Genomic DNA, 20,836 nt, shown 5'->3' on the forward strand with positions numbered 1-20,836 from the left:
CATGTGAACAGAACTTCATGAAGAAATTGTTATGACCAATTAGAATTTGGTCAAATAAAGAAGTGAAAGTTCACTGGCTTTTCTGAAGACTCGTGCCCCAACCAAAAATGTTTTGAAAGGGATCAAAGAGTGAAAGAGTACTGAACTGTTACTATCATCAATTTTAAATCCATGGTCACATGTTGATCCAAATTTCCCATACAAAACCCTTATCCAAAGGAATTTTGACAAAAGGTGTTCTTTTTAATATTGGAATTTGCAAACAGTTTTCACACTAATTTCAACTAAAGTCTTAGAATTCTGACACAACAATGCAAAACAAAGTACACATGGGATAGTGTTGCACCACCTTATTCTCACTCACCTCCTACCATTTTTTTCACTTCATGTTTCGTTACCATGAAATGCCAGAGGGAATAAAATACTTTTACAATTTTTTACTATATATGAAACATTGTAAGAAACTAAAAATGCCTGTGGCCAGACACTCAATTAATGTAACACAAATGTGTTAGTTATGAAGTACAACAAAGGTATAAAGTCTTCAGCAAAGCAAGCTGAGAACAAAAAGGCATCTCCCTAGCTAGTCTTGTCTCAAGACCCAGGCATCAAAGGTAATTAAACTTTCTACATAGGAAACCAATGCAAGAAGAATAAATATGCACTGTTCAAGTTTTGCACTGAATTTGTTCAGGAAAAACCTAACAATGTTGCATTTGCATTTTCACTAATGCAAAGAACCAAATAAAATGGGTTGAAAAACTGGAAACGGAAGGACGGCCAGATCAGTTACAAACATTCATTTTCACAAATTTAAGTTCATCTGTAACTGGAAGGAGAGGAAAAGAAAGAGTCCTGTTTGTGAGGGAATAGTTGAGAGAGAAGAGGGTATTTTGGAGCTGCACCAACCTCGACGGATGACTAGGAGATGAAATTGAAGAGAAACAAGGTAACAACAAAAATAAAGCTTCAGGTACCTCTTGGTTTACATTTTGCTGTTCTTTTCTGTAGCTATTTCCAACTTCATATTCAACCACTCAAGCTTCCAGTTTGCTAAAATTAACTTACATGTGTCTGTCTTCAACCTTGTTTTGTAAATAAGAACTTTAGTCAGATGATATGACACATTATGTATATGCTACTCTTCAAGGGAGGCAAGTCTATATTTGGTGGTAAGCAAATATAATCCCTGTATGCCATACAGCATGTATTCTGTGACTCTCAAGAGGTTCCATGAAACTGAAAGGTTTAATTTTAGGACTGGTCATGTTAGCTGTCAGACAGAAGAAAAAAAATCTCTTGGCAGACACAAATCAACACCTCCGTGTTGGAAGACATTCATCTGTTTAGATTCACTGATATTTTTGGTCAAAGATTTCTGTCTCCACGATGAGAGCAAAAGTACGTTTGCCTTGCAAAAGGAACAATCAGGCAAGCCATAGAAATTATTTGACCAAATCTATTTTAGTCTTGATCTTGTGAGTTGAAATTAGAACCTGCATCTGAGTCAACTTCCCATATGAATTTTCAGAAGAAACTTTTCTTTGAAATAAAGTACATCTTGAAAAGTTCACACTTTAAAATATTTTGCACATAATTTTGCTAAAAGTTTTCTTTGAATCTTCACGTCTATTTGCAAAATGAAACAAAGAATTGTTTCAAGGCTAAATGCTCAACTTTTGGCAAATGAAAGTCCAGGAAAGAAAAACATTTTGCAGTTGCAGGTATTGTAGTTCTAAAGTCTTGAATACAAAACAGGAAGTTGAAATTGTGTTGGTTGGGAAGAACATTTCAATGAAATTACTTTGACAAATTCTAGCCATCAAAGACATGAATAGAAAAAAGAAACTTCAAAACAGTAGTCATGAAGGTACATCTGTAATAGAGAAGGCTGTGTGAAAATACTAACAAAGCTGAACTACATTACATCTTTGTAAACACATCTTTGTTTGGAAAGAGGACAGAAAACTTCAGTAAAGAGGCAGTCAAAATTTCTGTAAATTTTGGTTCAGATTTCACACTCAAAGTTGCACAGACCTGGCAATTAAAATTGTTCCAGGCAAGGCATACAAAACTAAATGAAACAAAATGCTTCTCAAACTCAGAAGTCAAACAAGAAAAATCAAAAGATGCTTTTTCCACAGATATCTTCATAAGATCTTTAAAAAGAGACCCAAAGAAGAGAAAATTTCCTATGATTTGAATGAGAATGAAGAATAAATTGTCTCAGCATTCCAGAGCAGTTTTAGAGACTATTCATATAAAAAAAGACTCAATAACTTATTAACAAACAATATTCCATTTTTTTTACAAGCTGAAACCAATTCACTTTAGTCTAAAAATACTGTAAAATTTTCCTTCTGGTAATACATGTCTGTTATTAAAAATCTCACTTTTACAGTCATACTTATCAATCATAACAGGTCAAAACATATAACTACTTAAAATTACACAATTTCATACTCCTCTAAATGAACTACATGCCTGAAAAAATAAACTGATGCATTCTTATTTTCAGACTTTCTTTTGGTAAGGATACACAAGAAGACATACATTAGTAGTTGAACAAGGACAATTGTACAAAACCAAAGGAAAGTACTTACAGGAATAAAAATCTAACATAATTGGAACTATGCAAACATTGGAAATGTACTTTAAAATCAATGATACTGAAATTGACATTTTTCCAAAACTGTGCAGAATAAAAAAAAAGTTACTTTTATGCCCAGTTAATGGCCATATTTTAAAACGTATCTGCCAGATATTATGAGATATCTGTAACTGTATAAATAATAAAGCACATGGCAATGAAAAATCAAAACAAAAATATATATTTTCACCTAAGACTTCATCAACTTTCTGAAGTTTTCTTATTACACAAAAAGAACCCTGAACATTCACTTTACACTAATTAATTATGACAGAAGATTAGAATTCAGGCACTGACTATATTATATTTAGCATTCATATAAAGTAATACAAATTACTTACGTATATTAATTATATTTACAGTAATGTCACTATTTCTTCCAAAAGTTAACTTTCTCTGTATCTTGCTTTAGCACATCTACTGGATGAACTGCATTGTTTTCATTCATATAAATGCAAAACTGAACGGACAATGCATTCAAGTCCAATAAATGCAGTTACCCTTAGAATAGCATTTGATTAATATTGAGTGGATGTAGTTCACGGACTTTTTTTTTTTTTTTTTTTTTTTAACTTAGTAGGTCACATACCTACGTAAATTAAATTTTTACTTTGGTTAAAAACCACCAATAATCTGACTGGAAATACTTACAGGTTACTTTAAATTGCCACTTATTAAAACAATTGTAAGTACTTCCATATATAAATATAGTGAGGCAAAATCAAAATTAAGTAAACTTGTCTTGTATTTACTGACAGTCAGTGATGAAGAGAGTCACTGAGTGATACTACGTAATCAGTTAGAACAGAGAAGGCCAAATGTGTTCAGAAAATACTACAAAACTTAAGGAGAACATGTTTCTTCATTCTAGTATAGTTTGTTCCCATTCATCATTTTGTGCATTAACGCAAACATGACAATATGAGCTATAAATCTTACATACAGGAGTGTCAGAAGAAACACAAAATTGAAAAGGCTCAGATGAATAAAAAAGTTCACTTTTGACCTTCTGTACAACTGTCCCTCTATGGCTACAATACACATGTAGGAAGTAATGACAGACAAAGGATGCACAACATATCTTGACTGGTGCAATGCGGAGCATTTCCATGGGAAAGAGAAGGGTGGGTTTTTTTGGTTTTAATCTAGTTCTATTTGATGCTGTATATATTTACCTCTTCAATTCAGTCTTCTGCTAATTAATGCAGAAATGCTCTCTCTTGAGAAACAGACTATACTAAACAAACAGGAAAAAGAGGTATGTACAATACAAAGCAGCAGCTAATTACAGTAGAGTCAAGACACTGTAAAGGTAAAAATTAAAACAGATTGAAAGCCTTCGTAAACAACAAATATAGCCATGTCAAGGGACTTAATTTCATAGCTGTCACAAAACATGGTTATAAGAGTTTTGTTTAGCATGGTAAATTGTTCAGGAAATGTGTTACAGTTCCATATGCTGCAGAACATAGCCATCACTTGGACTTCTCTCTCAGTGAACCCTATATTCACAATCATGACTATAATTTCCTAAGACTGCATATAAGAGGATTCTGCTGTTTTCACACATTAAAAAAGCCCCCAAAACAAGTCCGTAACTCATAAAAAACACAAAAAGAAACATTTTTTCTAAATATATTTTTAAAAAGTTCTTACTGTTATTTGACTCAGCCCAGCCAATCTCATTGTTAGAGTTGGAGACATAAAGTATTTAAACGCAAGATCAAGACTTTCTTTATCAAAACACAAGGCTGTATCCAATGGTTCTTTAACTGTGCTCCACATTAAATCTGCCATGTTCCGGGCTGCACTCTGTCGCAACTCCTGGTCTGACAGTTTACATAAATACCTAGAATAAATTACAAATGGAAGAGAAAAAAAAAAAAGGGTATGATTCAAACTAGAACATTCCTGGAACACCATCTTGATTACAGCAAATACATATTTCCAATAGGTGTAAGAGTACTAAGCCCTTAAAATACCACCATCAAAAGTTGGCAACAGTAAAAAAACACCGAGGAAAACCAGAATTATGCAGAATATTGTAAAAAGTAAATGAATTTCTTATTTTAAACCTCTTCCGATTTCTTTCATTCCAAAACATGACAAGAAACCCATGGAATTCTTTGGAAATGTCGGTTGGAAGCCTAAACCTCGTATCTGTTTCATGGGAAGGTGCCCTCTCCAGATAGCTGCATCATGTTTATTTATTTTATTTAAAACTGAAGTGTCACAATCTGCTTAACATATTAATATACTTTAAAAGTGAATTTCTGGAAACAGTGTCACTGGACCACAAATAGCATGCTCTGACAGTGAGAATACTCTGAAGATTAAGAAAGCCCTGTTTGTGGCCTCAGTCACAGAACAGAAAAAAATTATAATTGTGCAATCGCATTCTGATACAATCAGAGTAAATGCGGTACATGCACATTTTTTCTGCCATAACCATATGCCATCTGTGCTTGTGCATCAGTACTCCCTGTGCCACACTACTGCTTTCGCAACATGCTAGTACAGGAACACATGCCCAAGTTGTTTCTTCTATTGACAATAATTATGATCTTTAAGGATGCATGAGAAGCATCACCAAGGATCCTAGGAATCTTACACAGAAACCAAAAATGCTAAAGAATTTTAAACAGCAAAGTTTTTCCTACTGCAGACATCTTGGATACTGGGTCATCTAATCATAGACAATGAGCCATAATACAGATATTGTCTGCAAATGGGAGGCAGAAGAAATAATAATTTATAAAAACTAACTTACAGAAGCTAGCACAACCTTAGTCTTACCTAAGCAACAAGATCAAGACATACCAAGAAAATCTATACTGAAATGCCTGTAAAGTTCACATATAAACCACTGACACAGTTGAGAATTTCTTCTAAACTGAATGCGTAAGAGAAAAATGTTTAGAAACAAGCTTTCCTGAGCTTGTTTTGAAGCAATGAAAGATCGCACAGTGAAAGGTACATGCATACAAGGTTAGCATAATTAATTTTTTCTGCTATACTTCAGCATTTTGAAGTTTCAACTACATGCAAACTAGATTTAACTACACAGAAATGCGTTAAAAATCCATTTGTTTGACAGCCTAAGCCTGAATCTATCCTTGGAGACCGGCCAAATAGATGCATGAATCTTTCAAAAGAACTCAAGAGATATTAAACTACACTTAACTAGATTTATGCACCATTCCTTTGCATTTACATCATATAAACATCAGTAAATTAAAAAAAAAAAAAAAAAAATACAGGCCCTGATTCTTATTTAGATTGAGGCCCTTCTTCACAGCTCTTGTGTAGAGGTCTTAAAATAAACACACTTAAATGATACTTAACATTGTCAAACATCGAAAAGAGACTTCAGTGCAAATAATCATAAGAGACTGTAGATCTATGATAGAAATCACAGATAAGTAACGGTAGGACAAAAGAAGGACCATTCAGGACCAAGGCAATCAGATCCTTCACTGTTATTAATTGTGATATTTGTCTTCTCATGCGGAGCACTGGAAATCAGATCATGGCAAGAAAGTAATACTTCTGTGCTATGATTTCTAAACAAAAGTAGCAACAAGAAGGGAATACTCATTTGAAAAAGTTCAGCAGCAAACCAGACCCAGTGACCTATCTTGAACCTACAGACAGGTGAGAGGAGTTACACTTGGATGAAAAAATGCATTGGTCCATGTTGCAAAAGATAGCCATCTCAATATGACTATCAGCAATCTCAGACCAGTTTTTATCTCCCCATGTTTATATGCAAACTATAATCAGCCCTGGTTCCCAAAGCTTTTCAATGTTCATAATGCACATCAAGTCATACTCGACTGTTTTGTGAAGGATTTCTAAAGATCTAAAAGATGTTTAAATAAATTATACGAATTTTCTCATTCTACATAGGACAGATAAAGAGTGCTTGTATGCGACAGACAGGTGGGGATGGACACATCTACATATACCGAAACAAGGGTGCTTCTGGGGCTTCACTAGATTTCTGTAACAGGACTTTCACCTGAAATCTTCCTCACACCAGAAAGTCTGGTGAAGCAACTATACTAATCTAGTTTATACAACAAAACATTTTTTATTTTAATGCAACAGTATCAGTATCAACCTACTTCCGTTCATAAAATTCACACTACAACAACATTTTTAAGGTTCTTTCAGCACGTTTACTGTATTTAGTCCAAGCCTGAATCAGACTTGTGTCATGTTTTCTGTATTATAATATCATTAAGAGACAGTGTCTTAAAAAAACCCCACTTTATAATAACTGAAACTACCGTGTAGGTGCATTTTCACAGCTACAGAAGTACTTCAACAGTATAATCTGTTTTGCCAAGGCCTCAAAGAAAGCTACAGAGAAAAGAGCACTTTTTACTTGTTAACCTGCATCCTAGGTTTTTTTAACTGGGTTATTCTAACCAGGCACAGTACAAATGTAGAAGATAGCACACTTCTCTTTACAAGTATAACTGCATCTACACTAGAAAATTTATTGGCACTACTACACTGGTCATCAATCAAATATGATCGTATCTTTACTACCAGGATTAAAACTATAGAAACTTGCAGAGTAGGCCAACCCTCATTTTTATTGTGGAAAGATACAGTGGCCTAAACCCATCCGTATCAGTAACCTGGGTCCATTTTATGCTTTTACCAGTAGAACGTTATTATTAACAAAAAAGAAATCTTCAGCTAGCACTGGCAATTAACACGCATCTTTCCTTACATTGACTAACTGTATATTTGCTGCATTGCCTTACATAAGAACAGTGATACTGGAGGAAGTCAAAACGTCTATTTCGCCCAAAATAGCCACTCTAGAAGCGGATGAAAGATTTATTCCATATACAAAAAAATGGATGAACCTATCTACTACTGTGAATTCATTTATCTCTAACTATACTTTTGGCTTTCTCATTAACCTACGCCAGTTAGTTTCACAATTACGTTCATGTGAAAACCAATCTTTCATTTCTCTTAAGTCTGCAACCTGACAACTGTATTGCATGTTCTCCATTTCTTGTTTTTGAAAAACTCTGAATTATCATTCCCTATTTATTGTCTTCATACGACTCATATAACAGCTATCTCCTTGTCAAAAAAAATCCTAGACTGTTTCTCCTCCTATCAACGTAATTTTTTATCTCCTACCTTCTTTGTCACCATTCCTATCACCTACGTAGTTCTGTGATTATCTCTGTGAGATGGAATGATCAGAACTCTATATAGTATATAAATGTGAACATATGACTGATTCATATAATGGCTTAATAATAGCTTCCATTCTGCCCTTTGTTATTTTTTTTAATTCCTAAATTTTTATCTTTTTGATTCTGATGAGCATTAAGTCTTAAAGGAATACATGAACAATACTTCAGGATCTGGGTAATCTAGTAAATCTGACATTTTTGCCTAAATGAGACTTTTGGAAAGAAACGTTCCTCTTTTTATACATATACATAAAGGATAGTCTATATATGTATAGGACCTGTCCTGCCAGCCTGGCATACTTAAAATAATCAGTGAATATATATTATCTACATTGAAGCAACACATAGACATATACATTAATTTTAAAAAAAATCAGTTTTAGTCTACTGAAACGATTTAAATTACTGTATTGGGGGATAGAGAGAGTTCAGTTTTAAACGTGCAGTTCCATGTTAATGTAATGCTTACAATCACATCTTATGCTTCAGGACTCCAGCTACTCAGCTGTGAAATAATCTTTTTTCCCTTAATATGACTCCTTTGGACCACAGCTGCAAAAGGGATATCTAGCAGAATGAGTCAGCGCTCCTCAGTGATACAAAGAATTCACTTAAGCACCTGGCTATTGTCTCCTCACTTGTCTATTCTTTGTACCTACAGCATAAATTTTCAGATTTTTGGAGGAGTTAAATATTTTTTGCAACTGAAAACTTCAAGGCTTATTACAAAAGTTTTTCATGACATTTAGTAGCAAGGAGTGGTCTTGGGCACTCCCATAAAACCCAAATTCTTAAGAAAAATATTTTTAAGCAGAAGAGTAATTTGAATTCTTTCAGCTGCATTCTCTCTCACTGTATTCCACAGGAAGCACTGTGGATCAACAATTCTGTTCGGAGCTTCCACTTCCTCTGCATATACCAGTGCTATGCTTGTGCCCTGTGCCGAGACTACACAGCTAACACAGGAGCAACTGCCACTTGCAATTTCCTCTCAATGTGCTTGAGCACAGAATGTTCTGTTTCTCCCTAACTGGGGCAGAGATGTGAATCCTTCGTAAAAAATCTCTCAAGATCTGTCTTGAAGCGGAAGAGAGGAAAAAGGGAGGGGAGGAGAAAGGGTTAGAACTAAATATGATATTGGTCAGTGCTAATGCTACACAGAGCACTCAGATTTTACGAGACAAACGTCAAGTAGGTGATACCAACTGTGATGTCAAAGAAGAATTTTAGGTCTTTTCCTTTATACTATCCAGCACTTTTTGGTGGTTTATAGAGGCACTTACAATATCAGACATACAACCTTATCTCTTACTTCTCATAAAACTGGACTTCATTGCTAGCCGTCTTCTTTCTAAAGGACAGAACTATCCATGACACTTTCAATCAACAATCTTGCCACTGAAAAATCGTCCTCAAAACACCGCTGTTTATAGCTACTGCTTTCTTGAGGCATTCAATATCTGGAAACACGTAGAGCATGTCTCATCTCTGATCTTGAGGTGGAAGTCAGATGAAACTGATGTCTTTTATGAAGAGACATCATCAACAACTTGCCCTCATTTGTAATTGCAAGAAGTTATGACTTATTTTCTTGAGTCACTTTGTCAATAAGTCTCTTCTTTTTTTCATGAGAATTTTGCAATTTGAAATGCAGAATTCTGAGGTATTAGGATCAATAAAAGCTTCCTTCTGAGGAGGTCAAAACCACTTTGCTTCCTTATTAAAAGGTGTAATTTTTAATTCATGTCCTTTGTTTCTTTCCTAAACTGCTTATAAACATAGGCCCTTCAGAGGCAAGATATGAATGCTAGTGCTCCATTCCCCAGGCAGAAAAATAACATTTATTAGTCTTTTTTTAGTAGCAGCAATAACGACAGGATTGTGTCCATGATCTCTGCAAATTCCAGCAATGGTCTCCTCTACACAAATACACACTTTGCTATTCATTTCACCCACTCCTAGTAGAAATAACCACAGAACAGGAACATAAAGGTTAACCTCATCTGACAAAAGATGCTGCTAAGATGCCAGTGAGGTGATCTCTCTTTCTGCTTATGCTGATCAGCACTCCAAAATGCAGTTCTTGCAAGGAATCTACACGAGCAGCAATTTGGACTAACAGCCAATTAGAGCCCCAAGAGCTCATTCCAGACTAAAACCCTCTCCAAGCCCTCTTTCTTAGTTTGCATAGCAGCAGAAGCTATTGCAGCATTTGTTTCAAAGGTGCTGTGCTGCTGTGCCCAGGATTATGTTTGCCTTTTTTTTACTAAAGTAAAAAGCAGATGGAGACCTAGAGACCCAAGCTGCTAAGACAAGATCTGTAAGCTTGACAACCACATGGGGTGAGCTGCATACATCAAGAAAGTAATCTTTTACTGAAGGCATCTGTGTTAACTTCTGTCCCACATAAAGGTATAGCACTAGAGATTTATTTTTGTTATATGGCCTCCAAGCTTCATGTCCTACTCTGTAAGTGCACCTTCACAAAAAAAGCTTTGGATTTCATAAAGTTGAGAAATCCCAGATCTCCCATCAGGATTCAGTTGTGAAAAAACAGAAACTGGGAGAACATCCTCTTCCTTCTCTAAACTGCTAGTGTTTTCCATAGATGTATCCTGTATCAATCTTACCGTTCTGATTGACACGAACGTACTGTAAATGCTAAGAATAGACATCAAGGGCATTATTTACAGCAAGAAGTTGCTGACAAATCACATTTTAAATCAGATGCAAACACTCTATGAGTAAAGAGGAAGAAATGAGGAGAACACAGGAAAAAAATCTTCTATTCATTCGAGTGACCCTAATTACACCTACAGTCATAAAATAGAAAATGCTTTAAGAATTATAGGATGACAAGCGAGTGACGATTAACAGCAAAGCCTGCAGGCTGTGTTATTCTGTCCCACTCAAGTTCCTTCTTATCAGCCTATCTCTAATTGTTGATCCTTCAATGCTCTTTTTAATTTCCATACATTGCAAGAAGATAGGTAAGGCTCATGAACCAAATTCCCAGGTACACAAACAACCATTAATGGAATATGTATGGAGACAAGAACTTGAAGATCCTCTGGCTGTCCTTCCTAGACTGCTTCATGATTAATAATTACCTTTATAAGATTTCAAAGACAACACATCAGCATTAAAGGAGTGCACATGGCTGGATTGTAACTCAAGGGTGCTATGTTTTAATAAAAGATCAGAACACTCTTCTCTCTGCTGGTATCATTTTGCTAGAGACCATGTTATAGCAAGACAGATTGATAGCCAAGCCAGTACTTAAATTTTTAGAGTCAAAATTCTTTACAATTAAAACCAGAACATTTTTAAATATGAAACATAGTTCTGAGCCTCATTGTTCTGAGCACTTTTTTGTTGCCAATGTAATTCTTTTTGTTAAGAGTGTGATTTTACACTGGTGTAGTAAAGACAATATAATCTGTAAAGGCACATTTATTGCTATCAGGGAAGTAAGCTATGACCAGTATAAGCACATTTCTAATATTACAGTTATAGGAAAACCAGAGCCTTGGAGGAGCTGTGGACCCATGCAAGAGCAGTGGCCTTTTAGGTTGTCTGCACCAGAAAAGCTTAATGTTGGGCCACTGGAAGGAGAATTAGCTGTGACCACACCCCTCCACCTCCGGGCAGATACACATACACAAGACTATTTCATCAGCAGCTCACTGGATTTTTTTCTGTTGTCCTGAGAAACCCAATAAAAATAAATTGCTTGTATAATTAAATATCTTTATAAGTACTTTAATTTTAAAGTGTTTTTCATGATAGGCAGCTTGATATAAAGAAAATCTTTGGGACTGGATATATTTAGATACATAAAAGTGTGAGTAGACTTTTGATCACACTTCAGTTCCTGCCAGCTGGAAATACAGAATATCAAAATGTGAAGCAGTGTTAAAACTCAGTGAAACTCAGTATATGAAATCTCAGTGACTACATATTGCTCTTCTACTTACATCGTCTCATTGTAAATTTCAAGTAAAGTTTTATGAAGATACTGCAGTAAGTGAAACTGTATTACAATTGAACCTGACACGACATGTCAGAATGGGGCTGGATGTCAGACTAAAAATGCTATTAACAAGATTGATCTGATTGATACTGAAATCAGACAGACCTAAGGAGCTGCCCAAACTAACTCTAAACATTACCTTCACTCTCCTTGTTGAAATGATACAGTCAGAGCAACAAATTGAACAATTAAAAGTGTATCAGCTGAAATTATAAATAGGTGCTGTCAAAAAGTCCCACAAGAAAAATTCTTAAATTAAAAATTTACCTGATAACATAAGTCCTAAAGGGTATAATGTGCTGCATGACAGCAGGGATGTGTAGCCATATTCTGATCTATAATGCAAAAACATAAATAGATAAAAATTTCATTAATGACATTTAATGAGAATGGCAAAAAAATGAAATATTGCTGGTACATTTGCACGTGCAACCCCACTTTAAAAAAAGGCTTTGTTGTTGTTTTTCATTCAATTCTTTCAACTTCTTAATTTTCTAATTTTCAAAACTGTTATCTGAGGAATGCTTCTGTGACTTATAAACAGGAGTTGCATCTTTTCTTCTAGTCAATTGGAAAATATAAACTTTGTATAAATAGTATCATACTGCCCAGATGTCATATTTTTGTACTTTCTGTAGTTTCTTCAGTAGGAAAAAACTGCTACTCAGCCTTGGGGGGGTTTCTTTTTCCTTTTTCTTTTAAAGTCTACAAGAAAATGATTCCATTCTTTCTGTTCCTTGCAAATCTCTCCTAAATCAAGTAAAATTATTTGACTTGTGTTGATGTTTTGCTTCTCAGGGCTTATATATGCTATAAAATAAAATTATGTTTTATAACCAGTGATTAAGCATAGTGTTTTTACTACCATATTTGCATTCCCATATTTACCATTCTGCCTTTACCACCTTTGCAAAGCTGTATGCAGGAAGAAAATGTATGCAGAGGAAAAAAAACCCTGAAACAGCTATTTAGCACCGCTGTGAGGAAAAGAGGACCAACCAAACTACTTACACAGGCAAAGTTAGAAGTTCCATCTGCATTTCAAAAAGGAATGCTGAGCCTGTTAAACCTGTTACAGAGAAACAACTACATGCCAGGTAAGGGATCTAGCATAGATGAAACATTAGCAGCTGTTACTACTACCCACATAATTTTAATCATGTGCGCACACAAATCTTGTGAATAGCTAACACAGTCAGTCACTCAAAGCTGTCATGTCAATTTACATCTCCATGTTTATTCTTAAAAGAATGTTTAATCTTTGCAACTGATGCAATAAATTCTGGCTAAGGACTAAATTCTCACCAGGATTTTTGAAAATTCTGTATGCAGAAAATCTAAATTCTCCTTCCTGCCAGGAGAGAAAAATATTAGGCTGTAGTAAAACTGTATCACCAGCTTTTATTTTAAACACTTCCAGAAGTAGCCAAATAACTTTTTGAGTCAGTTCCGAAAAAAAAAATGTTCAGACTTACTTCTTACAACGCAACTAACACTACACAGTAACAATACTAACCTACTTTGCAAGACAAACCAGCCAAATCTTCACATTGCAAAAAAAGACCACATTTGGAATAAGCTTCTGATCCAACTGGCAGTCTCAAGAAGAAAAAAATGCTAACATCCCAAAGACAGAAAGTGTAACTAGAAGATGCTTGTTCTAGAAACAGGAATTAAGTAACATTTTGAGAAGGAATTGCAAGGATGGCAAAGATACTATTGTATTTACACAATTTGATTTTTAATATGATGTGCTCTTTTTCACATGCAGTATGAAACACAAAAGCAAATATATTTCTTCGTGAAATAAAGGTAGGAAATGATTTTATAATTTTGTTTTTATAGTTTTCATTGTTCATAGTAATTTTCACTCTGTATTAATTCAAACTTCTAAAGCAATTTCATTCATCTGTATACCTGCACTACATATAACCTTCATCCTCAGAATTGAATGAATGGATAATTTCACATGTTATAAATGAAAATGTAATTTTCATCATGAACTCAAATATAAATATACTAAATTATTTAAATAAAATGACATAAAATAACATATATAAAATCACATAAAAATAACATATATAAAATTACATTAAAAATCCACAACTTTTATCATACTTTTTTTTGCTTCCACCTGCTTTTAAGACAAAGTATTTACTGCATCTGTTCAGTTCTCAAGCTTTAGAGATTTTTGGGTTTTTTATTATTTGTTCTTTATCATAGGTAATTCATTTCTAAAAGGCAGTGCGTCTCTCAACAGTTTTTACTTCTGAATTAAGTTTCGAAGTTTCATACAGTAAAATTAAACCAACATTTTGGAAACCATCAGCATTATTTCAATTAATTCATCTCCACCGAGAGGGCAGTTATTCCACCACAACATCCACAAAACTGAAATAGTACAGAATGAAGTAATGACAAGCTTTTTCAGTGTGGTTTAAACCCTCCACAGAACAACCCTCCTGTAGGTCACTGATTTCTCTGCGTCTGCTAGTTTTTTAAGGAGACCAACACAACATCAGGTAGTCAGACTGAGCAAATACCAGGGAATATGAAATGTGGGAAGAAAGGAGGGCCAAGTATCTAACTAAAAAAGACAGCAAAGAAATATTGTAAGAAGGAACAGTCAGTCCTACCACAATACAGGTTGCTAAGAAAGCATCTTGCAGAGTCCTGAGCTGGAGAAAAAACAAGAGTGCCAACTAGCCAACTCCCTGTGTGAAGTAAATTGCATTATATTACATTTGCTGGCTTTATTATTACAAACATAAGCTTGTCTGACAAAGACATTTACTCAAATGAGATTTGCTAGATAAAAAAAATCCAAGGAAACTTCTTTTCAATAATTGTAATGTCCTCTATATAAAGGAGACACCAGTAATCACAAACAAGTAGCTCAGTTCCCCACAGTCTTTACTAATTTGTGGTAATAGTCTTCTCTTACATGCACCTGTAGAGTGCACTTAATGAGATATTTGCCTTCCTTTGTGGAAGAAACAGAACAAATGCTTTCCACACCACTATGCAGCCTTGTCTACTGGAAGTTGAATGTTACTGGTTGTTAGGAAATAATTTCTTTGACTTGAGTTTACTATTTCCAATTTCACCTATTTACTTCCTGGAGCTTACTACTAAGCCTAACTTTTTAATGAGAAATCAATTGGTTCATCCACACTGCAATCTTTCTGAAAATATTTTTGAAACATTTAAGGTAGTAACTAAACAACTCATTCATCTCACAGACTTTAAAATAAATTCCAGCATGGATATTTCTAGGAGTCTTTACAATAATGGCTACTTAACTGCCATTCTCAGGAGTTAGTACGACTGTGAAAATGAGTTTAGGAGTTACTATACAGTATGGTTCTGGCTTTGCACATTGTGAACCAGTTAACAGTTGACATTGCAGAGCTGTTCACTGAGCTATTATCGACAGGGTCATTCATAAATCTCACCCTATCTATAAATCCCATAAACTCAAAAGCATTGGGATAAAACCATGTCAGATTAGCCGAGTTCTTACTGAGATCACCAATATTTTGTTAACAAAAAATATAGTTTTGTGAATGCTTCTTCTTGCTTTATTGGAGTTTGGTATATCATTTCACAGACAACCAGAAACATTTATTAAATTATTTATAATTACCTAAGTTATATGAATTATACAGTGAGATGATACAAAAAGAAACAGGGAAAGAGAAACACTACTTCAAAATTAGAAGCTTATGCACCGTCATAGAGGTAGAGAAAAATCGTATTTTTTTTTTTTTAATATCAGCAAGGTAAAATGTATTTTGTCCAAAAAATTAGCTGCCTCATTTGGAACTAATAAACATACTGCATTTGAAAGTCAGAAGCACTGCTGACATGTACACTGAGTGACACCAAAATGTGGGAAGTGGATGAATAAAGCACATTACACATAAAACATTTTCTTATACTTTCTGTAGTGAACTGACACATAAAATCTAAAGACAAAAAATGTTTTAAAACAGTTTTCCTCTAACTCACACAGATTTGCCAGCAAAGCCAGACAGAGTTCAAAAGAAAGATTCTAGTTGAATGGTAAAAGATACAATGCTGGAAGAGGTTGAAGAAACAGTACTTCTACTGGTTATGGTTTGGGTTGAATTTCATTTCATCTGGCAGGCTTAACCATAGCATTCATCTAAAACAGCTGCAAGAGGCAGCTAAATGTATTACCTACTAGAACAAAAGATAAATGCAAAGTTGCTAAGTAATTATCTGAAAGGAGAAACTTTGCTGAAAAGTATTTTGGGTTAAGGCACATCACTAAGAATAAAGAAAATAAACAATTTATGTGGAGAAAAATAAAGACTTCAAAAAATGACAAAGAAGAAAGGCAGATGCAGTTTATAAACATGCACTGGTATGGGCTATCTAGGAAATGGGATTTGCAGTCAGAATGCTTGTTGAAAAAACATGCTGGTGTGATAGGGAGCTGCCACTCATTGTTCAGAACAGTTTTGCCCATTCTCACAAAAAATAAAACAAAAATCAGACATGCGAAAATGTTTGGTTCCATGACCGAAATTTACTTCTAAACCAGAACAACCTACAAGACCACATATTTTCAGCAGATGGTCTGGTGAAGACTGCAGGCTGCACTGACAACAGCTAGAGATGAAGAACTCCTCAGATTATTACCTGAAAGCTCACCATATCACACAGAAAGGGCCAGAAGGTAACATAACATATCTCCACAATTTAACATACAGAGGTCCTGCAACAGTCCTCTTGTGCAAGCTTACAAGAACGGAGCATATCATGGCCTTACTCATTTGTTCTCTGACCTACAAGTTAAGAACCATTACACTAAAAGGATCAGGAGTGAGTGATACAGATCACCAACACTAGCTTTATTTCAGTCACTGGTTCCCTCTATGCAAACATATTCCAATACTTATTTAGAACATCATCCTGGCTGGTCAGTAACAGCAACAAGGAAGGAGGGAAGATGTGTGGAAGGAAGGATCTGATTTTAAGTATTTAAAATTGCAACCAATGTCAAAATTATGTTACACTCACTTCATACAAGGCGTAACAAACTACTGTTTTCCTTTTTGTCCATATGTAACATCCACAAGTCAGGTCATGACTTCACATTCACCTCACACTAAGTCTTCATTTGTCCTTCTTCAGAGACTGGTTTTTATTTGTATCACCAATCTCCTTCGAATCTCCACTAAAATCAATTTGTAATTCTGCTAGTCAAAGATCACTATTATTTCAAAATGGAGAAATGACAAAGGATATGTATTCTAAAACTAAGTGAAAATAAAAGATAGTTACCCCTATGCTGCAGATGTGTATAATGATATAAAATCACAGGAAACTGAGAAGAAATCCATAGACTTTTACTTTGTGCCTCACTTAAAATATTTCCATGACACAATTTCAGGGACAGAAATGACCTCTGACAACGTTCTTATAAGTATTTTCTGGGGCTGTTACAATCTTCATATCTAGGTACAAACTTGCAAAACTATTTGTGTGCTTACAGTAGATGTATAGGGTTTGGATGATGAAATGCTCAGTGGACCAGCAAACCTCACATTCCTAACAAGGAAAATCTTACAGGGTTTTTCTCCCTCCCTGGTCCCACAGAACTCTTCCAGACTTCGGTCCTTTTACCTTCTGTGTTTAACATTAAACAATTTAAAGACAATACTTACATTAGATACCACTGTGATAAATGCATGTGCTATAAGAAATGGCAGTGTCTCAGGGGTTCCGTATTCAAAACAATCCTTCATGAGGGAAAGGCCATTTTTTCCACAAAACAGACAAACATAACGAAGCAAGTGCAACGGTACTTCTACATCCTAGAAATATTAAAAAAAAAAAAAAAAAAGAATTTGAATAATCAATACTAGAGCCATTCAGACATACAGGAAATTCAAAAGCTACATTAGTATAACACAAATCTACACAGAGAAGCAAACATGGCTATTTTAAGATTCTAGGAAATGTGCACCTATTTAAAAATGGACAACTTACATTCATATCACAGAACGCCCCTAATATATTGCTTTCTTGAGCAGAAATATCCTGTGTAAAAAAGAAAAAAAATTAAAATTAACTGAAGCAATAAAAACACATTTACAGAACAAAAACCAACTGACCATTAACAGATACTATAGTCAACTAACAGAAAAAAACAACCCCCTGATTTAGAGGAAGACAGAAGCTCAAGCTTTGCTCCACTTTTACACTGTAAAACATACTTTTCCGGTTCACCGTTTTACCTTTGTTGAGATGTATTTATAAGTACACGAATACACACTTAGGATAACATCTCAGCAGTGGCTCTCAATGGCTGGATTAACAGATCATTCTTCAATTCCACCCCCTTCAGATCACCAAATTTTTCAACAGGAATACTGCAAAGGGGATAGTCTGGCACACTGGCTGCACACCAGCCTGAGAATTACAGAACAGAACTGATCTAGGTACTTCTGAATGCAATTTTTGCATAAATATGAGACGTATATCCAAACATCTGAATTTAGATGAAATGTAGGATGTTCTACAATCCCACATTAAATGACTTAAGGGGCTAAACTGTCAAATTATTCATTCCCATCAGAATGTTAAAATTCTTTAACTTCAACTACTATATTCTTTTATATATAACAAAACACATCACAAAAAATAAGTGTCTAATGCTCATTACAGGATTAAGCTAACTAAAGAGGGGAAGGAATTGTATCACCCTGTCAATCTGTTAGCTACTTGCTGCAACAAGAAATCTATTTTCCAGAAGTACTAAACTAAAACGGGTTTGGAAAAATAGCTTTTCTTTTTAATGTTCACAACATCCACTTGCTGGGCAGTATAAAGCAGGAATTTTCTTTATTAGGGTTGTAACACATATTGTGTGTATCCTGCATGTGGCTGAGGGCAAAAGGGCACTGAAGATATCATAAACTGTGACTGTTAAACCACAGCATTGCCATGGATACTTGCAGGTAGTTACAGCATACATTCTTCTCCTTCCCATCCCTCCATGTCGAACACCCAGTTCTCATATTCGCAAATCAAATGTAAGTTTAACATAAAGTTAAGTTTTTAAATGAAGTTTCCTCAATATATTTCAAATAGCTGTGTAGGAGTAAGCTTCTTAAAACTGTACCAGAGGATGCTGGAGGCAAGCAATTTTGGATGGATTAAGTGTGATACGAACTTTTTGAATTATTCAATACGTTCATATTATAGCCAAGCATTTATTTTCTTTTTTTCTTCTGCTGAACTCTAAGTCATGCCTGAACTCGTGATACTCTAACAGTTATTTTTAAAACAGCTTTGAAGGCAGTAGGTGGTATGTTTTCAAGTAGCAAGAAAAGGTGTTCAGTGCTCTGCTCATGAAAACCGCAGAAAAAGTGTGAGAGATCTCATTAGTTTTCTTGAATAAAATACTTGTTGTCAAGTGAACGACAGTTCTTAGAATACAGAAATCAAAACCTCATGGAGGTCTGTTGCGCAAGTCCTGCAAAGCTTACTAGAAGTGTTGTAGTTGAGAGACTGAGTCTGGAAATGTGACTTCTGTTCTTGCAGATGTGAAACAGAACAGAGACTGAGAATTCCTTAAGATGAAGTTTATAAGGAAATAAGAGAATTCCTCATGGGAATCTAATATGGCATTAAAAAACATCATCACTTCAGATAAAATGTACTAGCTGACGTCTGACATGGACACGATCTTGGTGGAGGGCACTTAATTAGGGATATCTTCCAAGAAAGCATTTACCTGAAAAGGAGAAACCGAGATAGCAAGATTCCAAAGAATCAGCGACTACAGCTACAGACACCCAAACAACTGATTTTTTTCCTCTTTCATTTCATCCTCTGTCAAGAACTGCTACTGGTTGGGTAACTCCCTTCAGATTCATTGTTCATTCTGAGACAGTGCAAAGTTCAGGAGTGCACTTTACGTTGTTGCTTCTTTCTCTACAGGATTTTAAGAGCCTCCATTTTCTAGATTTTTTTTTTTTCCTCCCCTCTGAAGTGTCCATTCTAGGTATTACACTTGCTGCACAGAGTAAGTATGAAAAGAAGAATAGGGCATACAGTCTTAAACTACCCTGTATGCAAGATCTCTTAAAAGATATCCCATACACCCCCCCCCCAAAAAAAGAGGAAATTAACTAATTCTGAAGTATGAACATTTCTCAAAAAAACAACCAACCGTATTTATAAAAATACTTTGAGTTAATTTTGTTTAGGATGAAAAATAGACACAAAGGCCTCTATCTGGGCACCAAAAATATTGGTAGATTGCAACAGAAGCAAATGGTGTGTTTCCAGATGTTATCTTTACAGATTTTTTTCTAATATTTATGTCCTTAAGTGGGTTAACCTCTAACTGACTGCAACTCATTGCGCTGTTTTAGAAATCCAAACTTAGTAGAAAGACATTTTTCATTAGGCATCACATCAGTTTAAGAAAAGTTGAGACAAACATTGTGTCTATACAGACTCATGTTCGTTCTACACAGGTCAAGACTATACACTTGTCAATATGCTTGATTTACTTCCACATGATGTAGTTTCACTATCCTCGTAGACAGCACATTTCTGTGACATTTCTGCGCTCTGCAAGGCCACTTGTTCAAGGTAGCTTCTGCTGTTAAGAGTACACAGCCCTTGTGGCTACCAATCAGGCTTCCATGGTCCTCACTCCCTCACTTCAGAAATGTTGTAAGGGACAAAAATAATTCTTAGCCCATATCATTTAAGGAGAGAATCTATAGGATCATATGCAGGCAGACACCCTTTTGACTACCAAAAAATGTTGCTTTGCTGTTCATTTTCATCCAACTTCATGACCTCCTAAACTAGGGAAAATCTCCTACTTTCACATGAATGCTTTTCTTCTCCACTAGATGGTCAAGTGTAAAATGG

The 20,836-nt window shown here is 35.0% G+C and overlaps 1 protein-coding gene across 1 annotated transcript in view; it reads right to left on the reverse strand.

Moving 5' to 3' along the window:
- USP34 (ubiquitin specific peptidase 34) overlaps positions 1 to 20,836 on the reverse strand; it is a 141,254-nt gene that overhangs the window by 93,469 nt on the left and 26,949 nt on the right. Inside the window, exons 4-7 of the mRNA XM_050893030.1 lie at positions 17,933 to 17,983; positions 17,608 to 17,757; positions 12,179 to 12,246; positions 4,307 to 4,499 (exon numbers count right to left, since the gene is read on the reverse strand). Coding sequence (XP_050748987.1) covers positions 4,307 to 4,499; positions 12,179 to 12,246; positions 17,608 to 17,757; positions 17,933 to 17,983 — 462 coding nt within the window. The remainder of the gene's footprint in view (positions 1 to 4,306; positions 4,500 to 12,178; positions 12,247 to 17,607; positions 17,758 to 17,932; positions 17,984 to 20,836) is intronic.

This window comes from Gymnogyps californianus, chromosome 3 (genome assembly GCF_018139145.2).
Source record: "Gymnogyps californianus isolate 813 chromosome 3, ASM1813914v2, whole genome shotgun sequence".
Lineage (NCBI taxonomy): Eukaryota > Metazoa > Chordata > Aves > Accipitriformes > Cathartidae > Gymnogyps > Gymnogyps californianus.